The sequence below is a fragment of the Megachile rotundata genome, chromosome 7, assembly GCF_050947335.1.
Source record: "Megachile rotundata isolate GNS110a chromosome 7, iyMegRotu1, whole genome shotgun sequence".
Lineage (NCBI taxonomy): Eukaryota > Metazoa > Arthropoda > Insecta > Hymenoptera > Megachilidae > Megachile > Megachile rotundata.
The window spans coordinates 17774927-17798060 of record NC_134989.1 but is presented as its reverse complement, the minus strand read 5'-3'; the positions used below and the strand labels follow the sequence as shown (position 1 = coordinate 17798060).

Here is a 23134-nt window from a genome sequence, read left to right as displayed (position 1 = left end):
CCTAAGGAGAATCCAAACAGAACCTCAGGTAGAACCTCAGGAGATTCTACAATAATATTTATTAAATTCTATTAATAACATTTATTAATAAAAAATTAATTGCCATAATTTGCGATATATGCTTATCGCTTTCATTCCCTTATAGTGCACGAAGTAATAGATTCAGCTTGAAACGAATTAGATTACAAGCAGAAAGATCATCTTTTATTACATGTATGAACTTTGTTCAGATTAGCTAACGCGTCACAGTTTCCAACACCGGGTAAGCTAGATACCTGTGCGTATTTTATAAAAAGATATTCGCTTAGAACATTCTATAACTTCGTTTCTAAGCGGAATATCCTGTAATATCGTTTGTGGAAGGATTAATTGTACAGTGATAAGAGATACGAAGATGTTTTTGAAATTTTATATATTTTAATATCGACTAACGTTAAGGAAGAGATACATTTAAATTGATTTTCAGTCTGGCCATTGGAAGAAACACCGGCGCGCGAAATCCCTAGGGTAGCTATAGTGCTCTCCACCTGTCACTCCATCTACAGTTATCCTCATTCTGTCTAACTACTCGCATTCTTACACCCATAAAACTGCGCAACCACGGTTTTGTCAATTGTATCGTGTACCGATGATCAGCTCTTCGAAAATGTGGTAAGCCAACTAACGTAAAATACGACCGGTTACATTCACCGACACAGATTTGTTTACAAACACGGTGGTGACCTAACCTCCAATTCAACTACTTAACCTGTTAACGGCCGCCTATATGTATGCATTGTGTGTATGTATGCACGCGGTACGTCAAGTGTATAGTTTATAACCGTTCGTTTTGAAGATGCACCGGTCAGGAAATGGCACGATGGTCGACTGTATTGTCGGGGGTATTCCTGGCCCTTTCTATGGTCCTGTCGCTTGGCAAACTTCTGATGCTTGCCACCGGAAATGGAAACAACGGGGATCTCACCGAAGCGGATCAGTGGCTCGCTGAAATTGGCCTAAAACAATACCGGCCTCTCTTCAAAAAGAAAGGTCAGAATTCGTTCCATTGCTTCGCTTATCATATAGTTTATGGACAATAGTTCTTTCATTTTAAAATGTTTTCAGTTTGAAAGAAAGATTGCAAAAATATCGTACTTCACAAAATGTAAACATTGCAGAAGGACGTATCAATTGCTGTACTTGATAATCGTTTTTATCGCGATGTGACGGTGTTGATAAGATTACGATTTGAAAAATCGAGATACGAATTATATTCAGATAACGAATTTATTTTCACTCATTCTAACATCAGAATTCATCGCTTGGCGTGTAGTCAATTTCCGTGCGATAAGCGCCGGATACCATCGATTGCTCGCAGAGTAAACTTCCTGTGGCGTAAACTCGAGGAAGTCTTCTGCAAGTTTGTCCATGCAAAGTTTCAAGCAACACAGTATTTCGGAATTCGCTTGCGAGCAGCCTAAATGTCAAAGCATTGTGCAACAAACCCATACGAACCAAAATATTAAAACGAACGCTACAAAGATATTCTTTTGGACAAAGAACGTATCTTCAAAATTATTCGCAAAGTGAAATTCGTCCAAGAGAATTAAGCACTTATTGGAAAGTATGCCAAGCATTCCTTTATCTTGTTCATTTTTTCTTGCTCCTGATTGCGTCCTTCGCGTTATATCTGGAGTCCAGTGCGACCGAGCTGCTGATAAATCTGCGTCAGCATCCGAACTTTTATCATGTTGGCCCCGGTCGGTGCCAACACTATCCGCGCATGCGCGGGTGCTCGTTTAAGCTGAACCTCTTTATTGGCGGGACAAAGCACTGTCGTATATGACCATGGGTCCAGGGTCTTCAAAAATAAACACGATACCGAGTGAAAACCATTTTTCTCTATCTACTTTTTCATTTTTACAGCAAAACTTTTGAAAACGAATACGGAGAAATAGGATACGGGAACTTCCAACAAAATTTCATTCTATTTTCTAAAGCAGACATGACCCCGCAAGCTACCAACTCTCTGGCTCTGCCCAGATTTAACGTTACTGGTCATCGCGGTTCCAATTTATTTGTTCGAGTAATAATACAAATACTAAGACTCTTATTTCGACGACTTCGCGAAGCGTGCCCCGGTTTATTGGCCACATCGTCCGTATATTCTGCCAGCACTGCATGAAACGAACGAATGGATACGAAGTTCTCGGCTGCAGCAATGTCACTGCGCGCTGTTTGTACTTGGTCGGCAGCCGGGTGGGGGATGCTCATCTCGCTTACCCTTCTTTGTCTGAGTATACACGGACACACTACTTTTTCGGGCTGTCCATCGCAGTACGTTACCACTGACTAAAAACGTTGCCCAGGCAAATAATGCAGTGGAAGTGGACGTATGCAACAAGACATATTGAAACTCTAATTACATCCTAACGCGTTAAATGGTGAAGACACCTTTATATGATGTGACACGCTAATTTCAATTGTTCACAACATCATCGTATCTTAATTTAAACTTCCTAGTCCTGGTCAAACATACTATTTGACCTTTTCTTTTATTTTCCATTCACTTATTCGATTATGTTAAATTGGTCAGCGTGAGCGTAAATACAGTCAATATGTTAATAGTCCGATATTCTTGTAGATGAATCATATAAATATTGTCAATCTGCCAATCTCATCGGCTTAAAATTTAAGCTCGAAATGGAAATGTGCCACCTGTCTATCGGACAGATTTCAACGGCACAATATCTGACCACTCGATAACATATCTCCATTGATTTAATTGCAAAGTACAAATCGTTTAAAACGACTCGTACCAGAACTCGTATTTAAATTGCTGATTCGTTAATCTGAGAGGAGAAAATTCGACGGTCCTTTCAAGGGGATTTGCGAGTGTTACACTTCCGTCGACACTGCAGAAAGCGAGATTGCATTGCCGAAGATAAAGTAACGATTTCATTCCGTCAGCAAGTAGCTGGCCCGAATAGGTGCTTTACCCTACCCCCTATTGATCGTAAATCGTCGGAGATTAAATGTGACCAAACGTCGAAAGCGTCCAATACGAACAAGAGCACTTCTTTACGATCGGGCGACAAGCACGTTTGCAATTATTGGAAAAATCCAAGCCGTACAGCATTAAAGCTCCATCGAATTATTTGATCGTTGAAACTTTTTTTCGAATACGCGATATTTTGTGATATGTTCGAACCAACAAGATTACGCGTTAACTAACGCATGAACATACAGATCCAATTGCAGATGCATGCGTGGCGATTGTGCAACAGAATGATCATGCTAGTCCTGTACGGTGAACTTGCACACCTACGCCGGATGACCCTGCGTCGGATTAACACACGTTAATAACTTCGGAAAACTGTAGGAAGGAATCCAGATCCTCCGTTGTTATTTCCTTGATCCCGTAATTGTTCCGTTCGGCTGAAAATAGTTGGAAGTAGCAGGAAAGTGTGTTCGGTTTCTGGCGCATTCGGTATACGTAGGTGTGCGTGCCGAGTTTTCCGCAAGAACGGGGAAAACGCGAAGGACGAGGCGCGATCGTCTGGCTTGGCGTGGTCTTGGTGGCGTGGTTCGTTTCGGAGTGGGAGTAGAGGAACGGGTGGCACCAGAGGGTGGCTCTGTGCCGCGTAATCGTATCGCATGCAGTCGTCTAGCGTGAGTCCGCGCGAGTGGATTGTGGAGGTCGCATCGCATCGTCTCCTCGGGTTCTGTCTTCGAACGTCGAGGCAGCTTCGCTTCGGCCGAACAACCCTGTCCGTCAAAATCGACCCTTTAGTTTTGCCACGCTCGATCACGGACAACGAACGCGGGCATTATGCGCGTTGCCAGAGGGCGCGTACGCGTGAACCAGTCGACAAACGTCGTACCAGAAAAGGGTGAAATCGTAAACGAGCCTCGGATGTTCGCGCGCTTACCGAGTCTTTGACACACTGGGTCAAAACTTGATCCTTAGTAGAAACGGGCCGATTCGCTCGTAGAAACCTCGCGTTTTATCGTCCTGTCTGGCCACCAACCCCTTATCCCCGCCTCGTTTATCCTCCTCTCCCTCGAACCCGCTTCTTTTCGACCTCCGTGTGTACTTTGAACCTTCATAAGTACGCTTCAGGACTTAGACTAGCCCCGTATCGTTGATTTGCCCATTTGCGAACCGCGTAGAGCAAAATATTGTAGCGATTGTAACGTAATATCGATAAGTGCAACGACGAGGAAGGGTTACGTTCTTTTTGTTTGCTCGCGTCCGAGAAGAGTCTTCGAAGACGATTTTAGGTGAACACCGCGCTTCTTCATCTACTGGCACACGATTTTTGTTTCGTCGACGTCTCCGAGTTCGCCACGAGACTCTCTTGGTGGACAAACGATCTTCGGCAGACGAGAAGAAAGGCAAACATTCGTAAGTCGAAGATTTACTTTAGGCTACTATCTAATTACGCGATGTCTTTTTCTATTTCACGATCGAAATCGACTGTCAAGGTTTTTTCTTCTAATCTTTTGCGATCTGGCTTGATAGATTTAGTTAATTAAAGGAGGAAGTATTAATCTCGATTCTTTTAAAAAATTTTCTATTTACTTTTGCGTTCTTTAATTGCAGTGGACTTTCTTTATATTATCACGTATTGTAGTTGAATATAACAATGCAATGCGAGGTAATGTGGAATACCACGCCGCGAAGAAATATATGTATATCATGGGAATACAACGCGTGGTAATACAATGCATAATAATGCAAAGTTTATCTATACATACGTGGTAATGTGACACGCAGTATAAAGATTGACAATGTAACAAAAGTCTATTGTATTGAAAGTACTCGGTCTTTCTTCTGAAATTTCAATTTTTTTAATTACTTCATCCTATTAAAGTCTTTCTTTGGAAATGAAGAGCTCCAATTACTCGAGGATCTCAAAGTCGGCGAGGAAAAATAATAAAAATGTGTCTATTGTGCTGAATAATGAGAAGGAAACAAATCTCGCCTCTAATTAAAAAGTCAAGCCAGTCGTTCCCGAAAGTTTACTTTGAGCCGTATCAACGTTTCCCTCATGGGTCGTTGCGTAGCGTTGAAAGTTCAACGATGCTACTGAAAGTTCCTCGAGAGAAAAGTAACACGATTCGAGTGCTTGTCTCTGAAAGGGTGGGCTGGGAGGAGAGAAGCTTCTTCAGCAACCGTCGGTTCTATTTGAATTTCTAAACTGTACTCGATGTCTGTTCTCATCGTCGGTGCAGCGAGCTGCTAACACTTTGTTAGCCCGAGGTGGAGTGGTCGAGTGAAAACGTTCCTTCGCAAAAAACAGACGCTGACGTCAGGAACGATGCTGTAAACGTAGACTGTAGAAAGTTCGAAGGTTGACATCGGACAGGCTTGGTCCTCTCGAAAGTCACCGATTCGTCTAGAGCACGTCTTAGAACGAATGCACAACCTGCATTGCGACACTTTCTGCCTCTCTCTCTCTTTCACGACTACCACCGCGAAAAACGTTCTACGGTTAATGCGTTTTATCGGTGTCGATGTCGACGCTAAAATCTTGAAACTCGATCGAGAGAGAGATTGGCGGAAAGAAAATTGAATTTTCATGTTTGCAAAGTTCATTCTCTTCTCGGTTAGGTTATTGCATATCCAGTGACCGATCGCGAAACGTAGAAACTCCGACGCAATTTCATCACAGAAAAGTATCGGAAAATCTCACTTATGGCATATCAATTTAAAGCTTGAAGCTTTGCGAAGATGATTGCGTAATAGTTTTGTCGATGTTCCTACCAGAAACTGACTAATTCATCGCTGAAACAAGTAGCGAATATTACTCTTTAATGAACGTTCGCTCGCTTGTTCCAATAAAGAAGTCACTTTCTGTTAAGAATATCGATAAAACGTCAACATAGACATTGTCGTAAAACTACGGGCTTTAATTTCATGAGCCATAAGCGTTATTCGGATTCCTTTATGTTATCGAATCGGATGCCTCGAAATCTGTCATCGTACGTTGTTACTGATAGCCAGCTATATTGCGTAAAAATTATCGATGAAACGTTATCGTGATCATTTTTAAGCTTCAAGTACTCATCGAAAGATGTAATTAATCCTTTCAACGTTTCCGTGACTTCCAAAAATGTAGAATTTCGAACTATAACGCTCGAAACCGACTAACCAACTTACAGCCGTCCGGATACGCGTGCCGATCTCCGCGCGAAATCGATTTTTTCGAAATCGCGATGTTGCGTGCAGATACCTTCGCGAACACGTACTGGCCAATAGAAAAGTATCGATCTACCCGACTGACCTTAACCTTTCGGCTTTTACGCAGAAAAATTTCACCCCTCCGTCGAGAAGATCCCGGAGAAAACGTCGCTGACTCCTTGACACGCTCCACTTGCCGCGTGAAAAATTAATCGTCATCGTATCGAACGCCGCGATTCAACAACGTCAAAGTTTTCCCCCTCGTACCGAGAACAATCGATAAATTTAACCCTTCAGTTGCCACAGACTTTGAAATCTTTGATGACAGTAGTTCTCATAACGTGCTCTTACATTTAACAACTGATTAAAGTCGTTCGTTAGAAACCTCCTTTTTTCGCTAATCTTTGCAAAAGAATATCGATTTAACGATAGTCATTATTTATTAACTGTTTACCAGGTGTTTGCGAACGGTCATAGAGGAAGTTTTTAATCGACATTTACGAGAACTTTCTTTAATCCACAGTCATTTTTGCATGCATAATCGATAGAGAGATCGTAGAGTTCCATAGACTCTTGCGGTATATAGAAACGGCGTCGATGAAATGGCGTGGAAAGCCAGTTGGAATAGGGGATACGACTTAAACGGTTGGAAACCATTTCGCCGAGCTTGATTACACACTACAGAGAATTGCAAATTAAATCCTATCCGGAGACGGAGATTCGGCTCGTAGGTCGACGAGAACCGCGTAAATCGACTGCGAGAATCGATCGACCTACCGTGAAGACTACATTTTTCAAGAGGTGTATCGGAAATGTTGAATATGAGCAATTACTTTCGATACAGTTGATAGCACGATAGAAACACCGAATTTTTAGTCGATTTAGTTTCACGTGAAAACGAAGAGCAGAGAATCGCCTGCATTAAAAACACCGTTAAATAAAATTAATATTAAAGTTGAATTTCTCTGAAAAGAATGATCGGTACGGAGAAAAAAAAAGTAGTATATTTCGTTGGAATTGTGTCGAGTATTTTGAAACATTCTACAGTTTCGACGTATTCGCGAATCGAACCAATGAATCACGTCCGGTGTATTTCGCGAGCGAAAAAAGGGAGAAAAAATCGACGGGACGAGCAACGCTTTCCGCTTTCAGGGATTATGTAAATTGCATTCCGGACCGGCAATAAACCAGCTCGAATTTAACGGCGTTATCTTCGTCGACTGTGCAACGCAGCAAATTCCGGGACACCAATTACGTTTTACCGCGAACACGGGCCACATTAATCATCCGCGATACCGTCCGAATGGGTCGCCAAATTTTCTGACCTTTAGCCCTTTAACGCTCCCATTTATTTTTCACGGGTCTTATAAAAAATATTCTTTTCTACGCGACTCTTCGTTGTATCAATTATCGTTAGTACGATTGAGTTCTGTTATATTGCCGCCAAGTAACACCTCGACTTCGTTTTCAGACATGGTCACATGCGTAAAATTTCCATCCATAATAATACATTTTCTAGGTTGAATTAATTTTTTATTTTCATGTTCCATGCAATCCGAAATAAAGTCATAGGAAGTTCGATGCGCTATTGTATACGAATTCTGTCAGAACCTTCCGATAGGAAAAGCGGTGGCTGTGTCTGTCGAGATTGAAAATACTTAAAAAAGAAGCGGCAACACATGATAGACATACAAAAGCGTGCATGGAAAGCGGTAAAATCGATCTGTGCTACCTTCGTAATACCAGCAACCCTCTCATGCATAATCATGAGAATGTATGACATACGTATGCCCTGGTTTTCCCTGGCCTCCTCTTCCCGCTGCACCCCCTCTTAGCACCGAAAGGATCGTTAGCACGAAGTAATGCCAGTGAAGGATATCCGTTCGAAAAGGTCAAGAGTCCACGCGAGCTTGCCGTGCTACCCGCTTCATTCTCTCATTGTACCGCGGTACGCTTCCTTTTCTCTTTTTTACCCCTGTTTCGTTTCTTCTTCGCGACCACACCGCGAGAAACGAAGGAGGAGTGCAGGGAACCGGAGAAAGGTCCGGGAGTACGTATCCTTCTTTTAACTTCGTGATCTTCGCTGCTCGAGGGCTTTCATGCTTTCGCTAATGGAACACTTATCCTCCCGAAGTCCTCTGATGTTTCCCACAAAACTACCGTACTGTACTTTTCTTTCTATTTTTCTTCGCATGCCCCGAAATATCGTATTCCACTCTCTTGCCGGTTTTTCGATACCCACCGCCATCTTGAAGGCTCAAATTACACTCGAGCGACTGTTCAATTTACGTGTACTTGATCACAAAATTATGCTAATTTTTGGGATGATATAGAGTGTGTTCTATATGTATAAATAACATTCTTACTAGTCGCAAAGGACAAAAAATATTAAATTTCACGAATAATGGGACGGCAACTTATCCTATCAATTTACGTCGAGTTAGAGCTATCTTGTAAATCGGTGTCATAACTACTTAATCCATTTAATACATCGATATAAACCCGGCTTTACCCGTTAAAGAATTAGAATATTCATCGAACGTCCCGGAGTAAATAAATCACCGATAGCTGGATGCACCTGAGTACCAGCGATTAGCTCTTTAGAAAGTCGAACGGATTCGTGAATCACTGGCAAGCGGAAAAATAACATTCGAATGTGTGCCATCTTCGATCCAGCTGTATCCATTTTCCTCTAGCCTGTATCCATTGATTCGATACCTTCGCCTAGCTTTCCCTAGCTGTCCAGTAGATGAATCTCGTTCGAAAGCAAACATCTCTTTCTCTTCTTTTTTCATTACCGCACGAAAAGTAACAGGTTAGATTTTAATTAATCCAGAAGACAATCGCTCGTTATCCGAGCAGAATGATGTAGATATTCACTCTCTGCCGTCTTTTCATCGTATCTTCGTACGCGGCTAATTCAAGAGGATCCTCGAAAAAAGTTCTCGTCGGAAACTTATCGCTTGGACCTGGTTTTCTTCGAGCAGAGGGAGAGCAGTCGTTTTATCGTGCCGGTGTTAAGGTAACGGCACGATTTCCATTAACGCGAAAGCACACCCGGGTTATGCGCTATGCCGCTATGGTGTCACCGGTGAAACTGTGTCACCAACTTTGCTCCTGGCCTGCACAATATTCCTTCCAAGTATCGGTTATCGAAATATCAGGGCACGCGAAAATTAACTTACTAGGAAATACGATTGTTTCGGCATAGAACGTCATTCAACGTGTCAACGTTATTTTTATTTATTTCATCGTCATTAAATCATCGTACATTGTATCGCAACACTTTAAGTCATTGTATCGCTATACCGTAAACCGCTACTTGAATCATAAAAAAATCTGACACCAATAAGACCACGCGAAAAATCGAGTATGAAAATTTAATTAAAACGGTTTAACCATCGTTTCCAATGTTTGATGAAGCAAAAGTTACAGGCTTGTCCCAATTGCGCGACTCACCCTATAAAATTTCATCTGTGTTGACCCAAATCGGGCGATTCGAATAAAGATAGACCGACGGACAACAGTTTCGACGATACCCGATTGTCCGGTGTTGCTTTCAGGCTGACCGATTAACGACGCCAATTAAACGATCGCCGCGACGATTTAATCAACGTGCAACGATACGTTACTATGAATTAAACGTTCACCGAAACCGGGTCAAGAGTCCACTCGGGGTCAAACCGGGGTTATCGTACCCGTATTTTCCATGCTCGTCTCGTATACCCTTGCACGATTTATCACCTCAGCCGTGTGTACGTGGTGGCAATTGCGAACGGTGAAAAGGAACGAAACGAAATGTATAATCAAAGTGCAATATCGATACTGTTCCCCCTATCGCGGAATAAAAAATCGGTCGACAGTTTCTGTCTTCTTTTTTTTTCCGATGAAGTCATTGGGGAGTACTGTGTAACGCTTGAAATCGAGACACGAGAAACTCGTAGCAATTGTCGAGCTATATACCCTTGATAAGTCGATTTCGATTCGTACGTATTCGTGGCAAACAACGCGAAGGAGAGAATAAAGAATTATTGATATTTCGAGAAGATGACCTCGTGACGAGCGAGCGATGCGACGGTGAACGAAAGAGAATGCTCGATAGTCGGTAAAAGTTGACGAACGAGGAACAGCGTGGAGAGGAATTATGCCGGACAAAATTCGAGGCTGTCGAGATGGACAACGCGACAAAGATTTCTTTGCCGACGAGATATCGTCCATCGGCATGTCGCTGCGGCCCAGCGGTAGCGCTTCTTCCGGTAAGTAAATTGTCCTCGAAGACGATCCTTCTTTCTTCGCGTGGGAAAAACTCCTTGAACGAACAGACAGCTCACGAAAACGTTCCTTTTGTACGAACGAGAGTCAACGATCACGCAAGCTTTCTTGCAAGCGCACACGCTCTTTCTTTAACGAACAGGTACACCCTCTATAAAAAGATTCTGCCCATTCCGAACGTTGCGAATTGTAACTTGTATTCAAAATAACGTTTGTCTATTTCAATAACGATTTATTTTGCGATAATCTGAATAGCGAGACTAGATTCTACAAATCAAAGAATTAAAATAATACAAATGTTTCCGCTGATGTTCTTCGTATTCAGATGCTTGATTTAGCCTGATACAAGTATAGAAGGAGGTTTTTAATCACGTTTCCGTTCGTGAACGTATCGTATTTCCGTGTATCGGTGACTATGCAATCGGTCAAGAGATTTCTCGCGTTCACACACTCCTGGGACACGTCCTGGAGAGGATAAGATTCTGCAGTGCTCAAGCCTGTGCGAAGCTGATTGAATAGATTCAGGATAACGCATTCTTTCATCAGGTCCTCCGATTCGGCCACCTTCTCGTCGTTGATGGCGCAGAGCCAAAGCAGCTTATCCAACCACGCTTCCTTCTGGCTCTGCTCGGTCCTGTAGTTTACGCCATGGTCCCGCATCCACAGAGTTAGCTGTAATTTCGAGATCAATAGGTAAACTAAATCGCAACAACCATTACACTCTACCGTAATCCCGGTAGTCGGTTGTTGAATAAAGCACGATGCTCGAACACGAATTATTTAGCCGTTCGCGGCTCGTGTTCTACAAGAAACTTCCCATTTATTGTTCGACCGTAAATTCTATCGAAAGATTCACGTACGTGACTCGATCTAATCACCTGATCCCAGAAACGAACTAAATACGTCAATGACGTTTCTTACCTTTCCTCGACATTTAAAAGTTAAAGGATTTCCAGAGAAGTAAACTTTGTCGATACCACCAGGCAGCACGAAAGGATCCAAACATGTTAAAAGATTCTCTCTAACGTCGAATCGCTTGAGAAGTAACAGCCTGCCGAAGATCGCTGGCTCGAACTTGGAAATTTGATTAAACGACAGGTCCAGCTGCTCCAAGTACACCGTGTCCTTGAACCATTCCTCTCTCACTGCCGTAATCTTGTTGTTTGATAAACTGAGTTTCTTCAGACTGACCAACCCTTCGAATGCAGCAGGATCGATGTTAGATACGTTGCAGTTATTGATGTTCAGTGACTGCACGCTTCTGGCGTATTTTAGAAAAGCACGGGCCCGAATGTACGGCAAATGCGACTTCAAGATCATTATCGTCAACACGTCCGTCTTCGTGTGATTCATTATCGCTTCCATGCTGGCATTGAAACAGTCTAGATGATCTCCAGGCGCTGTTTTCCAAAAAACAATTTATAACATTCATACATTTTTATATTATACTCTTTTGGTATCGTAGCGAATCCGAAGTAGAAAATCTCATCTTTGAGAATTTAGAAGTTGAATATTTTGTACATTTCTAGTAAAAATTATAAGGGATATCTCGAATTACCGAACGGATCTCGTCAACATCGAGACTTTGGATGTATTTCAACGATCGACCGACCGACGGGATCCAATATTCGAAACAACAAAACGAAGGCTAGCAAATATTTGAGAGCCGACGGCCAAATCGACTAGACCGGAGCTAGCGTAAGCCAACGTCCGAATCAACGGGAACTTTCGCGAGTGTTTCGTGGAAAAGAAGACTCTTGCACGTACTAGTTTTCCAATCTCATCGGAAAACTAGAAACTCGAGGATAGACTAAGCGAAAGAGTTTACCTCACCTCGTTCCTGTTCGTTCACGGTGCATATCGTGAACACGAGCGCGATGCAGTTGAGAATGCACAGCAGCAACAGAAGCGACGTGCACCGCATTGCTAAGTGCCCTGCACACGATTCGACGGTTTTTTTACGACTAACAACGCAATGAAAGCGGACGCGACGAACGACATGCCGTTGTTCAGAATTATCAAACGCCAGCTTCCTGTTTTCTGATCAGACTCGAACGTTATCATCCTTGTTCCTATGGATCGCTAATTAAAAATTATAACGGTTCCTCTTCGTCGATAACAAATTTAGTACCTAGCTCCCTTTCATAACAGCCAAATATCTTGCAACTCTAATTCCGTCCCGAAACAAATATGCGTTAAAGATTTTCGTTACGACTGCAGATATCCGCAGAAATTCTTCGCAATCCCCCGAGGAAGGGGTTGTAACTCGCAGCTCGAGAATCTACGGTTCGGAACCTAGATTCTCTAGATTTTGAACGATACCGTGACGATGTATGAAACGTTTTCTCTATGTTATAGGCATTTCAACCCTTGCAAGTTGCGGCGAAGTGGACGCGTTGCCAGAACTCCCGGCACAGGACGAGGAACGATTGCAACGCGCAGCGCGTTTGCTGCAACAGAGACTCGTTTTACGTCAGTGGTTGACGGACCATGGCCTGCATAGCCACTACCAAAAGTGAGCAAACATTCGCCAATCATTCGGCGTGCCACTCCTGGTCAATGAATACAAACTGCTAGCTGCCAGTCGTTGATAATACATTGCGATAATTAATATGTACGATGCTGCATTATGTCAGGTTCTTCAAATTATCTGACAAGTTATTCCATTTATGTATTAGCCGAATCGTCTACGAGGAAAAAAATGCAGAATGAATCTGTTTCTGTCTCGTCAGGCTGATGCAGATGGAAGTGATGTCTCTCGAGGACGTGTACTGGGTAGAAGAGAACACGGTACGGGCAGCTTTTGGCAAAGATCTACAACGGTGGAACGAGGCCAGACAGACATTGCCTATTTCGAAGGAAGATTTAGAAACCCTCAAGGCTGATCTTTGGAGCGCCGTTGTCAAGAACAGCCAACATCAAGACGCCTGGACATGGGGTACCGCTTCCTTCTTCATAGACGTACAACAAATTCGATAAGGGATTGAAAAGACTAACTGTTTCCTTTTGTAATGTCTCAGGTGGAATGTTAGTAGTTTCCGTGTCGGTAGCAGGGCTGGTGACCCTAGCTGCTATGACACAGCCAGCCCTAGCACCAGAAGCAAAACACTCCCTCCTGCAGTACGTAACCGGAAAGTATTTGTTACCAAGCAACTGCCGCGTTCACTTCGAATGGGACGAGCCACAGCTCGTAGGGGAGACAATGACTTTTACCGTGAAGGTACATAACAAAACTTTCTCGATTGTGAAAGTTCGCATTACCATGAAAATTATAGGCGCTTAAAGTGCTGTACACGCTCTTGAATAACCAAACTGTTTATCGATTATACTGTACGAGCGGTGGGCTACTGCACCCGCGAGGGCACCGACATAGACATCGTATTAGTCTAATTGCGATAAGTGGGCAGATGTAAAGACAAGTTTCTCTAGATCTTTCTAGGCTCTTCTTGAAATTAGTCGTATAGACCAGTGCCTATAAGCTCTTCAGTGAACATTTTATATGGCTATTACCGTTCATACGTTCTCTTCGAACTCGTAACAATTTGTGAGACGATACATCCCTTTGAAACGATGGTTTTACAGTTTTATCAACGCAACGGCCAACCGTATCCGATCTGTGACAAGGACAATTTAATCGTAGAAGTCACAGAAGGCACGCGAAGGGTGGCGACCGTAATTGAGTTGGGAGGCACCGACCCGTTAGCTGCTAACACCGCAGTAGTCAAGTTTACTGTCCGCCATGCTGGACAATATCGAATAGCCGTACTTATTGGTTCGTGTCACGTTCACGGAAGCCCGTTTCTTAAGAATTTTCTTCCTGGTACGTTTACGCAATAATCTACCGCGATGACCTACCGCGGACCATTCGAGAACAAACATCCACGATCGTTCGATGTTCCAGGTCCTCCAGATCCAAATAAGACAGTCTTCGTACGGCAAAGTTCTACGGTAGTTTGTACAGCTGGAATTGCACACTCTATGACAATAGAGCCACGAGACGAATACGATAATTTGTGCGTATTTGGACCTGGAGATAATCCTACGGAAGGATACCAAGTCAATATTACTCAGGCAAATAGACGATTGATACTTTTGTTACCGTATGGGTGACTCGTTCTATAATTACACTTATTACAGATTGGGAATGTAGTAGATAAATCGGCGGTGACGAATTGTAGTATACAGCTTGATTACGACTCTCCGAATCAAAGGATTCGGTTGAAAGTTAGCTTCCCAAAGGGTGGTTGTTATCACGCGACAGTCAGTTTAGCTGGACTGCAATTGCACAATGGGGATTTCGACATCATTGTACTCGAAAGTACGGATAATTTTCTACAGAAATGATTTTACTAACAGTGACATGATTTCTGATGATATTACTGTCGCAGGTGATGTTGCAAGAATGGTACACAACAACGTTGCTTCGAAGGACCCCGACATTTGTTACGCTGCAAAATTGTTAGGCATGCAAGGCGAGAAATTTTCAAAGCCGAAAAAAGTTTTCTGTTTCATTTCGCCTAAGCAGCTCACCATCAAAGAATATTTGTTGAGAATAATACCGAAGAGACTCGTTACTTTCAGGCTTTGTCCTTCTACCAAAGTAGGTTGATGTCATAAAATAAAGCACCGAAGTATCGCTTGACTATTAATAACTTAAAACTATATGTTTCAGTTTCATTTTGATTGTTCGAATAATCAATACGATGGTTACGACTCTTTCTCTATCGACGATGGATGTCAGCCACCCGTCGAATTGATTTCTCTGTACAGAGATATAATAGCCGCTACATTTACGTTGTTCCTTTTGAAGAACATAGGTGGAAGCGAAACTTTTGCCGATAAACAAGATTTCTTTTATCACGAAGTTCGAAAACATCATCAGAAACATTATCACGAAAAACTTTCGATGAAAGTTCAAAGGGACAAATTACTGGAATCGGTAAATATTAAATAGTAACTCTTTTTCTCTTATCATACGCATACTTATTAACTTTTATTCTTTCTTAAGTCTATGAAAGCCACCAAAGGATTTTCCGTGAGCGACTGGTGCAGAAATTTCGAAATCACTTTCCAAGGTGAACAAGGTATGTCTCGTTCGCTAAAAATATTTTCTATTAATTATAAGAAGATTAATTTGTGCGTTGTGCTTTAGGCGTCGATTGGGGAGGCGTTAGACGAGAATGGTTCGAACTAATTTGCGCGGCTCTATTCGATTCAGGAAACGGCTTATTCGCTTCCTTTGGAGAATCCCAGCAAGCTTTGGTACATCCCAATAGTAAACGGCCTCAACACCTCAAGTTAAAGCACTATGAGTTTGCAGGTCGAATCGTGGGCAAATGCCTGTATGAATCTGCACTTGGTGGTTCCTATCGCCAATTAGTTCGTGCAAGATTTACAAGATCATTTCTTGCGCAAATCATAGGCCTCAGGGTACACTACAAGGTAAACATTCACATTGAGGAACATTTTTGTGGACCGAGTATCTTAGAGTCGATTATTAAAATTTTTTTCATATTTTTTATTTCTGCTATAGTATTTCGAGCAGGATGACCCAGACCTATACCTAAGCAAGATAAAATATATTCTTGAGAACGACGTGGAGGAAATGGAATTGTATTTTGTTGAAGAAGAGTACGATAAAGATGGTCAATTATTAAAAGTACGATAACGAACACTCTTTTTTCTTCATACGAATATTCGCTCGCTAAGTTACCTTACTATTCGTCACAGGTAGCCGAGTTAATACCAGGAGGCAGTAAAATTCGTGTCACGAACGAAACGAAACTGCGTTATTTGGATGCATTGGCACAACACAGACTAGCCAGTTCTATACGAAACGAGGTAGAACATTTTCTAAGGGGCCTGAACGAGCTCATCCCTGACAACCTTTTAGGAATATTCGATGAAAATGAACTAGAAGTATATGATCTAATAATTGCTTCTATTTTATGTTTTATTCTGTATCAAACACTTAGTTCGTTGTAGTTGTTACTATGTGGAACTGGAGAATACAGTGTGGCAGATCTACGAGCGCACCATATAGCTAATGGGAGTTCGCCGGAGTTTCTCCGAGTTCTGGATTGGTTCTGGACAGCAGTTAGTAATTTCACACAGGAGGAGATGGCCCGATTACTACAATTCACTACAGGTTGCTCGCAATTACCACCCGGTGGATTCCAACAGCTAAATCCACGATTTCAGATCACAGCAGCACCAACATTTGCTAATTTGCCTACAGCACATACTTGGTAGGTTTCTTGTATCTACTGTTAATCGTTCATTTTAATTATTCTAATTTTCTTCCAGCTTCAATCAACTCTGCTTACCAGATTACGAGTGTTACGATCACTTCGAACGTGCTTTATTATTAGCGATTAGCGAGGGAACCGAAGGTTTTGGTATGATTTAAAAAGGATTATCTGTCCATTAATTTCTAGTCTTAACAACGACGGTATTAAACATTTATTTAATTCTTCTTTTATATTATTAATATAGTTTTACTTAAGAAAAAAATTAATGTAACTTTCTCCCACGACGAAATCAGAGGAAACCACCTTTATTGCACACTTTGATACGTGACTTAGAAATTTTTTAAATTTCCCCTTTTGTGTTTTGCTAAACGACTATCAAAGAACAATCTAATGTTTCAAAACATAAAAACAATGACATATTGATATTTTTACTGGCTTGCGGTAACGTTTTTATAATGAGGTGATACAAAGAGCAATCTTACAGGAACATCTAAATTGCTCAATTTACTGTATCAAGGTTTGTTGTAGTTTAAAAGTATTGTAAATTTTATTACTTATAAAAGTAGATACGTACGTACGCGTTCCTCAAGCCGTAAGATTTGAAATATTCAGCTCTGCAGTTCTATCGAGATACGATTAAGTATTCAATCTTTTTTATTTTATAGTTATTGCAATAGATGAAGTAGAGTATGTACAATAAAGTCTGACTTGTTCTTTTGCGATATCATTTTTTTCTCTACGTTTCTTACATGCAGTATTCAGAAAATATTCGTACAAATTAATAGCCAAAGTTGAAAAACGATCTCTAAACTCTTTGTAGATGTAGTTATCATCTTTTTTTCACGTTTGCGGTTTTTCTTTTCAAATTTATTCCTAAAAATAGCGAGTCAACGAGTACGATCAAGTCCAATCTCAGAATCGTAGGGCAGCATTATTTGTTGTCGCGATTAATATATGCAATAACAGATGTTTTTAGAACGACTAGCAAAAGTTACATATTACACCTAACGATGTACTCGACCGTGTAAGACGATTTTGTGATAACAAGAGCGAATCTTCCAACCGAAATACGTGCCGTCTCTTCGCTTACCGTATAAGAAAAGCATCAAGTAAAACCAAACATGGATCCATCGTAATGGCAGAGTAGGATACCGCAGAGATGTTGTTATCAAACGAAACGGAAAATCATAATTTTATCTTGTACTTAAGTACACAATAATGAGAAATGTGATCAGACACGTCGTATTTGTGTCACTCGTACGTGGTTACTTAGATTTTAACGGTCTACTGTAACGTGTTTGGAAAAAATAATATACCGTGAGCATCGTTGTGTTTCTCTTCGTTTCAACTCTGTAAAACACGGACACGCGCAAGCGTTATGTAAAATATGGCTTAAACACGATTACTTGTACATATGCATTTGTTTGTTGTTATTTTATAATAGATAAAAAACATTACTCAACCACGGTGATATTATCCAATGCTTAGCAATGCTAACGGTATCTTATTTTTATCATTTTATCATGTTACATCGAAAAAACATGTAAAATATAGATTAAAAAAGTAAAACAATATCTATATTTATTTATTTATCCCTTTATCGCGTAACATTTCAATCGCTGGTATATCTAATATGTCTGTTCTATGGGATCACTAAATATTCTTTCAATTTGAAATAAAGACAATCGTATCAGAAAGTATATGGAATAAAAAAAATATAAATAAATAAATAAAATAAAAAAAAAATTTATAATTTTTGTAATAAAAGTACTCATGAATTTGCTATCGCTTAGAAACTGTCTCCTTCAATTTTTTATCTTCGCAATCGCATACAACTCTCCCTTTCACATCTCGTATCAACAGTGGAGGGTAGATCAAGTGCCCCAAGAGATCAATGTCACGAGCGTGCATAATACGTGCAACAACAAGGTGACAGAGACCGAAAGAAATTCAATATTTTCAAACTGAAAAATTGATTAGCCATCGCCGGGCATAAGTGCCCGCTATTTGCTCGTCCGTCTACTGCGTCCTTCGGAGCGCAGTTGCTCATAGCCAACGTAAGCATCCTTTTCTACCAACACCACTCTTTTTCGTCAAACAATTGTTCCCACTGAACCCGAAGTCTTACTTTTCAAACTCTTTGTTTCAACTGTAAGAAACTTGAAGTGAAAAAAATTAAACGCTCACCTGGCAGTTTCTGAAATAATATTAAAAATCAATAATAATTATGTATATCAAAGCAAGTGGTAGATCGCATTACCTTTTAAGGAGTCAACACTGGACCTGTTGTTGATAACAAGGTACGTAAAATAGCTCTAGGTGCACGTACAACGCTACCAGCGATTTGAAGCATCCTACTACTCCAACCCCCCTCTTGAGACTGTCGTATTAGACGTTCTCTCAATTCGTTTAATTCCGCTCTTAAATGATTCACAGTGACGAAACAATTTAAAACGGGCATTCACGAGGCATAGGGGATCATTAAAACTTACAATTGCGAACTGCACGATGTCTCCACACGTCGCAAGGCTGTTTCTCGGTCGGCTAGTTGGGCTTCCAGGAAAACCGTGCGCAAGTGTAGGGATCTCCCCGACTCTTCGGACGATTTTAAGCGTTTCTCCAACCTTGATTTTTCATCTTCTTTGGTCTTCAGTTCCCTACGAGGAAAATATTTGTCAATAGACGAATAAGGGTTATTATTTATCTACGAAATTTACTTTGCATATTGTTGTATTTGTTGCTTCAAAGATTCAACGAGACCAATCTGAGTTGCTAACTTGACTTGTAAGTCCTCCACAGCTTGTTCTGCTTTATCCGCTCTCGATCCCCGTTCAACGGCTAGAGTTTCGCTAGCTGTTACCTGAAAAAGTATATTAATGTAATCGATACGAATTATCAGACACGAGAGGGAGTAATCGATAAGTAGGTAACCACGTTAAGTAATACATATTGCCAAGTAGATGGCATGCTAGTAATTTTCGTTTGAACTTTACACGAGCAGGAATTAATAGGTCAAGTAGTATCGATCCCTTTTTCTTAGAACGGAAAGAGTGCTATATGTTATTGAGTCACCGATGAAACATTAAAGATATGACTCAACCGCGTATTATATCCTTAGGTACGTTGACCTATCGGACAAGTATGATCGCGTGCAACTTAAACTTCCCTTAGTTCCAAATAGTGTTAGAGAAACCCACCACCCGTACTATTTATCAATAACCTTTATGGTTCACATAGGTTCCTAACTATTTAAGTTTCCCATAAAATCTACTTAAGTTCTCCTTACAATCTCCTTGCTTTAATATTTGGATTAATTACTGTAAAAGAGTTCGTTTGTTGAACTCTGGAGGGTGAAAAGATGACTCATTCTTTCATAGAAAGCGATAGAAATCCGCGTCGAACCGAGAGAGTTCACCCTTTCTAGACTCGTCTCTAACAAGCACGACAATGAGTCACCCCATCGAATCAATTTTCGCAGCACGTGGAATTTAATATACGTTAGATCGTGAACCTTTTCAAGAAGTATCCTCTTATCTTCGCGCAATTTCAACAGCTTTTCTCGATCCTTCGACATCTGCTCGTCGAGTGCCTGCAGTTGAGCTTGGACGGTAAGCAATTCATTTCGCACGTTTTCTTTCTCGACCAACCGCTCCTCGGATAACTCGCTCAGACGCTTGATCTCTCCCTCCATTTCCCCGGTCTCCTGTAATAAACGGTAACCCAATTCGTGAAAACGTATTCACCCCACGTTGAACTTCGCATGTGCCTAAAAGTAACTAGGAGAGGATTTCTGGTTTTATCTATGACGTTGTTGTTGTCGCGGTACGATACAGTTCCTTCTTTCGCTTCACAATTAGCCGCTGGATCAGTGCCAACTTCTCTCTCGCTTCCACAGTGTATACTAATTAATAGCCCGCTACGACGCACACGAGTTCCATATCGTATAATCGTACAAAATATATTTATGCACAAATCTAATCGTTTATTAATGATAATCATGGCAAGAAATGTCAGAGTAACAAATGAAAATGATCCGTAAAGTGTAATGAAATTTCAGTGAACCAGAATGATATTTTGTACCACGAAGGAAATGGCATGGCGCATTTCCAAAATTTTTTATACCACATACATTAGCGTAACTAAGCACCAGGGTGATTCTGGCTCTCGAAAATATAGGCTAGATCTCTCCATGCACGAATACTTAAATTTTCATGTTCTTAAATCTTCCATTTTCGCATTTTCGAAAACTTGATCACCCTTGTACAGAGTTAACACCTAGATAAAGATCGTAATCATGGCAATGGTTACATATTCGATTCCTTAAGGAATGCCAGAAATTTCACTCTGGGTAACTATAATATTTTACGAGCCGAAACTCGTGTCACGAGCTCTTACGCTAGCGTCATCCCCCTAGTTAGATACACGTCATTGAACTCTGCTGTGCATCGCTCGCAAGGCGGTAGGCATATGTCCATGCTTGATATTTATCGCTTATCGAAATATTATCGGCGTACAATGTTCACGAAATCAAGTGAAATGTTAGTTACATTCTTATTGAAAGTATTCGTCAAATTTCAAGCTGAAAACTAACCGTTTTTAATACATCCTTTTCTTTCAACGTTTCGTTGAGCTGCGTCCTAACATAACGAACTTCGTTGGTCAGTTTGCTGACACGGCTATTTTCCGCGTCGGACAATCGACGCAATACGATGATCTGCAGCTGTAGATTTTTCACTTGTTGATTTAAATTATCGATCGTCCGACGAAATTCCAAAATTTCTTTACGCTTGCGCCTCCAAGCATTCAGCATAAGCATATGACACACCAAACTCGCAGCTTTCTCTGGATTTTGGTAGAACCGTGAATCCGGTTCCTCGCATACGAATCCCTCCATCCAATTTTTAATACCGACACTGATTCCAACGTCGTTAGTATCTTTAATCCTATCGCTTTCTTCGGTTCTTTCCGCGATCGAACTGCTATTCGATCTAAATTTATTTAACTGCGATTAGAATGTGAATTCGTCGAGGAAAGAAAAAATGATAAATTTGAAAGTTACCTAAAGTCAGCGTTCTCTACCTCCATCATCGACGGTGACAGATCATTCATGGATAAGCTTTTCCTACAACATGGTGAACCGACCATGCAAAATATGGAGTTACATGTTGAACTGTCCGGACAACTTTTCGCCGTGTTAATCGAAGATGTACGATTTATCGTTGACAAACCGGTCAGTCTGAAGGAAGTCTTCGGTGGACGATAGTAAGAACCGGGTCGTTGACATCTTATAGGGAGTTGAGAATACTTTTGAAATTTATGTTGCATGCATCGTGCCAATCTCTTCTCTCCGCGGAAATGATTGAATTCTTCCCTGGGGCTCCTCGAAGCGCTCAGGGAACATGTATTTTTCAGGATGATTGCAGTTTCTGGCATCGCTTTTAGCATTCACGAGTAAGCGTTTCACAAAAGTGACAAATGTTGTTACCTCTTGTCATGGAGACAATATTATAAACAGTCGTGTGACAAAACAGAATCATCACGCTCGTACGTTTCGATGCAACATTGCCTACTCTTAGTAGAATAACGTGTGAGTGAGAACCGAAAGAAAATGGAGGGAAAACTGAAGAACATCCTAGAATTAAACTCAAGGAGAACTCGAGAGAGACCTTCTTCAAAATTATATTATATTATTTTTATGTAACTCTTTGCATCGAGAGCTTTGCGTAGACACCTCGTGGTTACAGTATGACTTATAGTTTTCTTAAAAGTTCACGAGACTTATCAGCTTTTATATGTATACATATATGTAGAAGATTGTGGTTAACACGCCATCTGTGGAACGCGTCATACAATGCATTTTTCTAAAATTCTCCATGCATAATTTGTATTTTATTATTTAATGTCTTGATTATATATTGCATTTGTTATATTCCATATTATTATATCTGTTGTTAACCTTATCGGTCTTATTTAATAAATTCTTCAAATATTCGAATTGTATCTGTATTCTTTGAATGATGTTTCTTGGAATTGGATAAATTGAATACGTCTACGACGATGTGCAAGACACGATTAGAACTTATATAATATATAGATCTGATTTACGCGATGTAATCTCAAACTCGCAACGAATCTTATTCGCATCAAACAATGATTTACAAACTAAAAATTAGGCGTATTTACAACTGATGATAAATCTAATTACAAGGAAAGAAATATAGGGAGTTTTTAAATAATATGAGGATTATCGTACAAGTCACGGTATAGCAAATTGGCGTATATCAAGGATCTGAATTCTACCGAGCTATCTACGTTCCTGAATTTCAATCTACACATCTGATGAACTTTAAAGCAAATGTGTTAAAGTCTACATTTTTAACTCACACAGTAAAGACTACATACATGTATATCTATAATAAACTTCAACCAACTGCAGGAGAAGTAA

At 40.8% G+C, this 23134-nt stretch overlaps 2 protein-coding genes across 5 annotated transcripts; one reads left to right on the top strand and one right to left on the bottom strand.

Moving 5' to 3' along the window:
• The first annotated feature begins 490 nt into the window (after positions 1-490).
• Positions 491-18263, top strand: LOC100876415 (apoptosis-resistant E3 ubiquitin protein ligase 1). Of its 3 annotated transcripts, none has more exons than XM_012297427.2 (16): positions 491-651; positions 836-1029; positions 12797-12953; positions 13171-13376; positions 13459-13658; positions 14021-14258; positions 14340-14509; positions 14576-14756; positions 14827-15038; positions 15111-15377; positions 15447-15522; positions 15591-15880; positions 15972-16097; positions 16169-16357; positions 16424-16686; positions 16745-18263. In XM_012297427.2, the coding sequence occupies exons 2-16, from the start codon at positions 852-854 to the stop codon at positions 16845-16847; spliced, it is 2856 nt and encodes a 951-aa protein (XP_012152817.1). In that variant the 5' UTR covers positions 491-651; positions 836-851; the 3' UTR covers positions 16848-18263. The 3 variants fall into 3 exon arrangements, with proteins under 3 accessions (XP_012152817.1, XP_003708415.1, XP_012152819.1); XM_003708367.3 differs by lacking the exons at positions 491-651; positions 836-1029 and adding exons at positions 3629-4387; positions 10214-10422; XM_012297429.2 differs by lacking the exons at positions 491-651; positions 836-1029; positions 12797-12953 and adding an exon at positions 13035-13052.
• LOC100876298 (uncharacterized) lies at positions 11529-22642 on the bottom strand. Of its 2 annotated transcripts, XM_012297434.2 has the most exons (7): positions 21749-22642; positions 21281-21677; positions 20201-20392; positions 19407-19549; positions 19182-19346; positions 18950-19109; positions 18245-18886 (listed from the first exon to the last, which is right to left on the bottom strand). In XM_012297434.2, the coding sequence occupies exons 1-6, from the start codon at positions 22132-22134 to the stop codon at positions 18953-18955; spliced, it is 1440 nt and encodes a 479-aa protein (XP_012152824.1). In that variant the 5' UTR covers positions 22135-22642; the 3' UTR covers positions 18245-18886; positions 18950-18952. The 2 variants fall into 2 exon arrangements, with proteins under 2 accessions (XP_076389557.1, XP_012152824.1); XM_076533442.1 differs by lacking the exons at positions 18245-18886; positions 18950-19109 and adding an exon at positions 11529-11838.
• Positions 22643-23134: the final 492 nt, after the last annotated feature.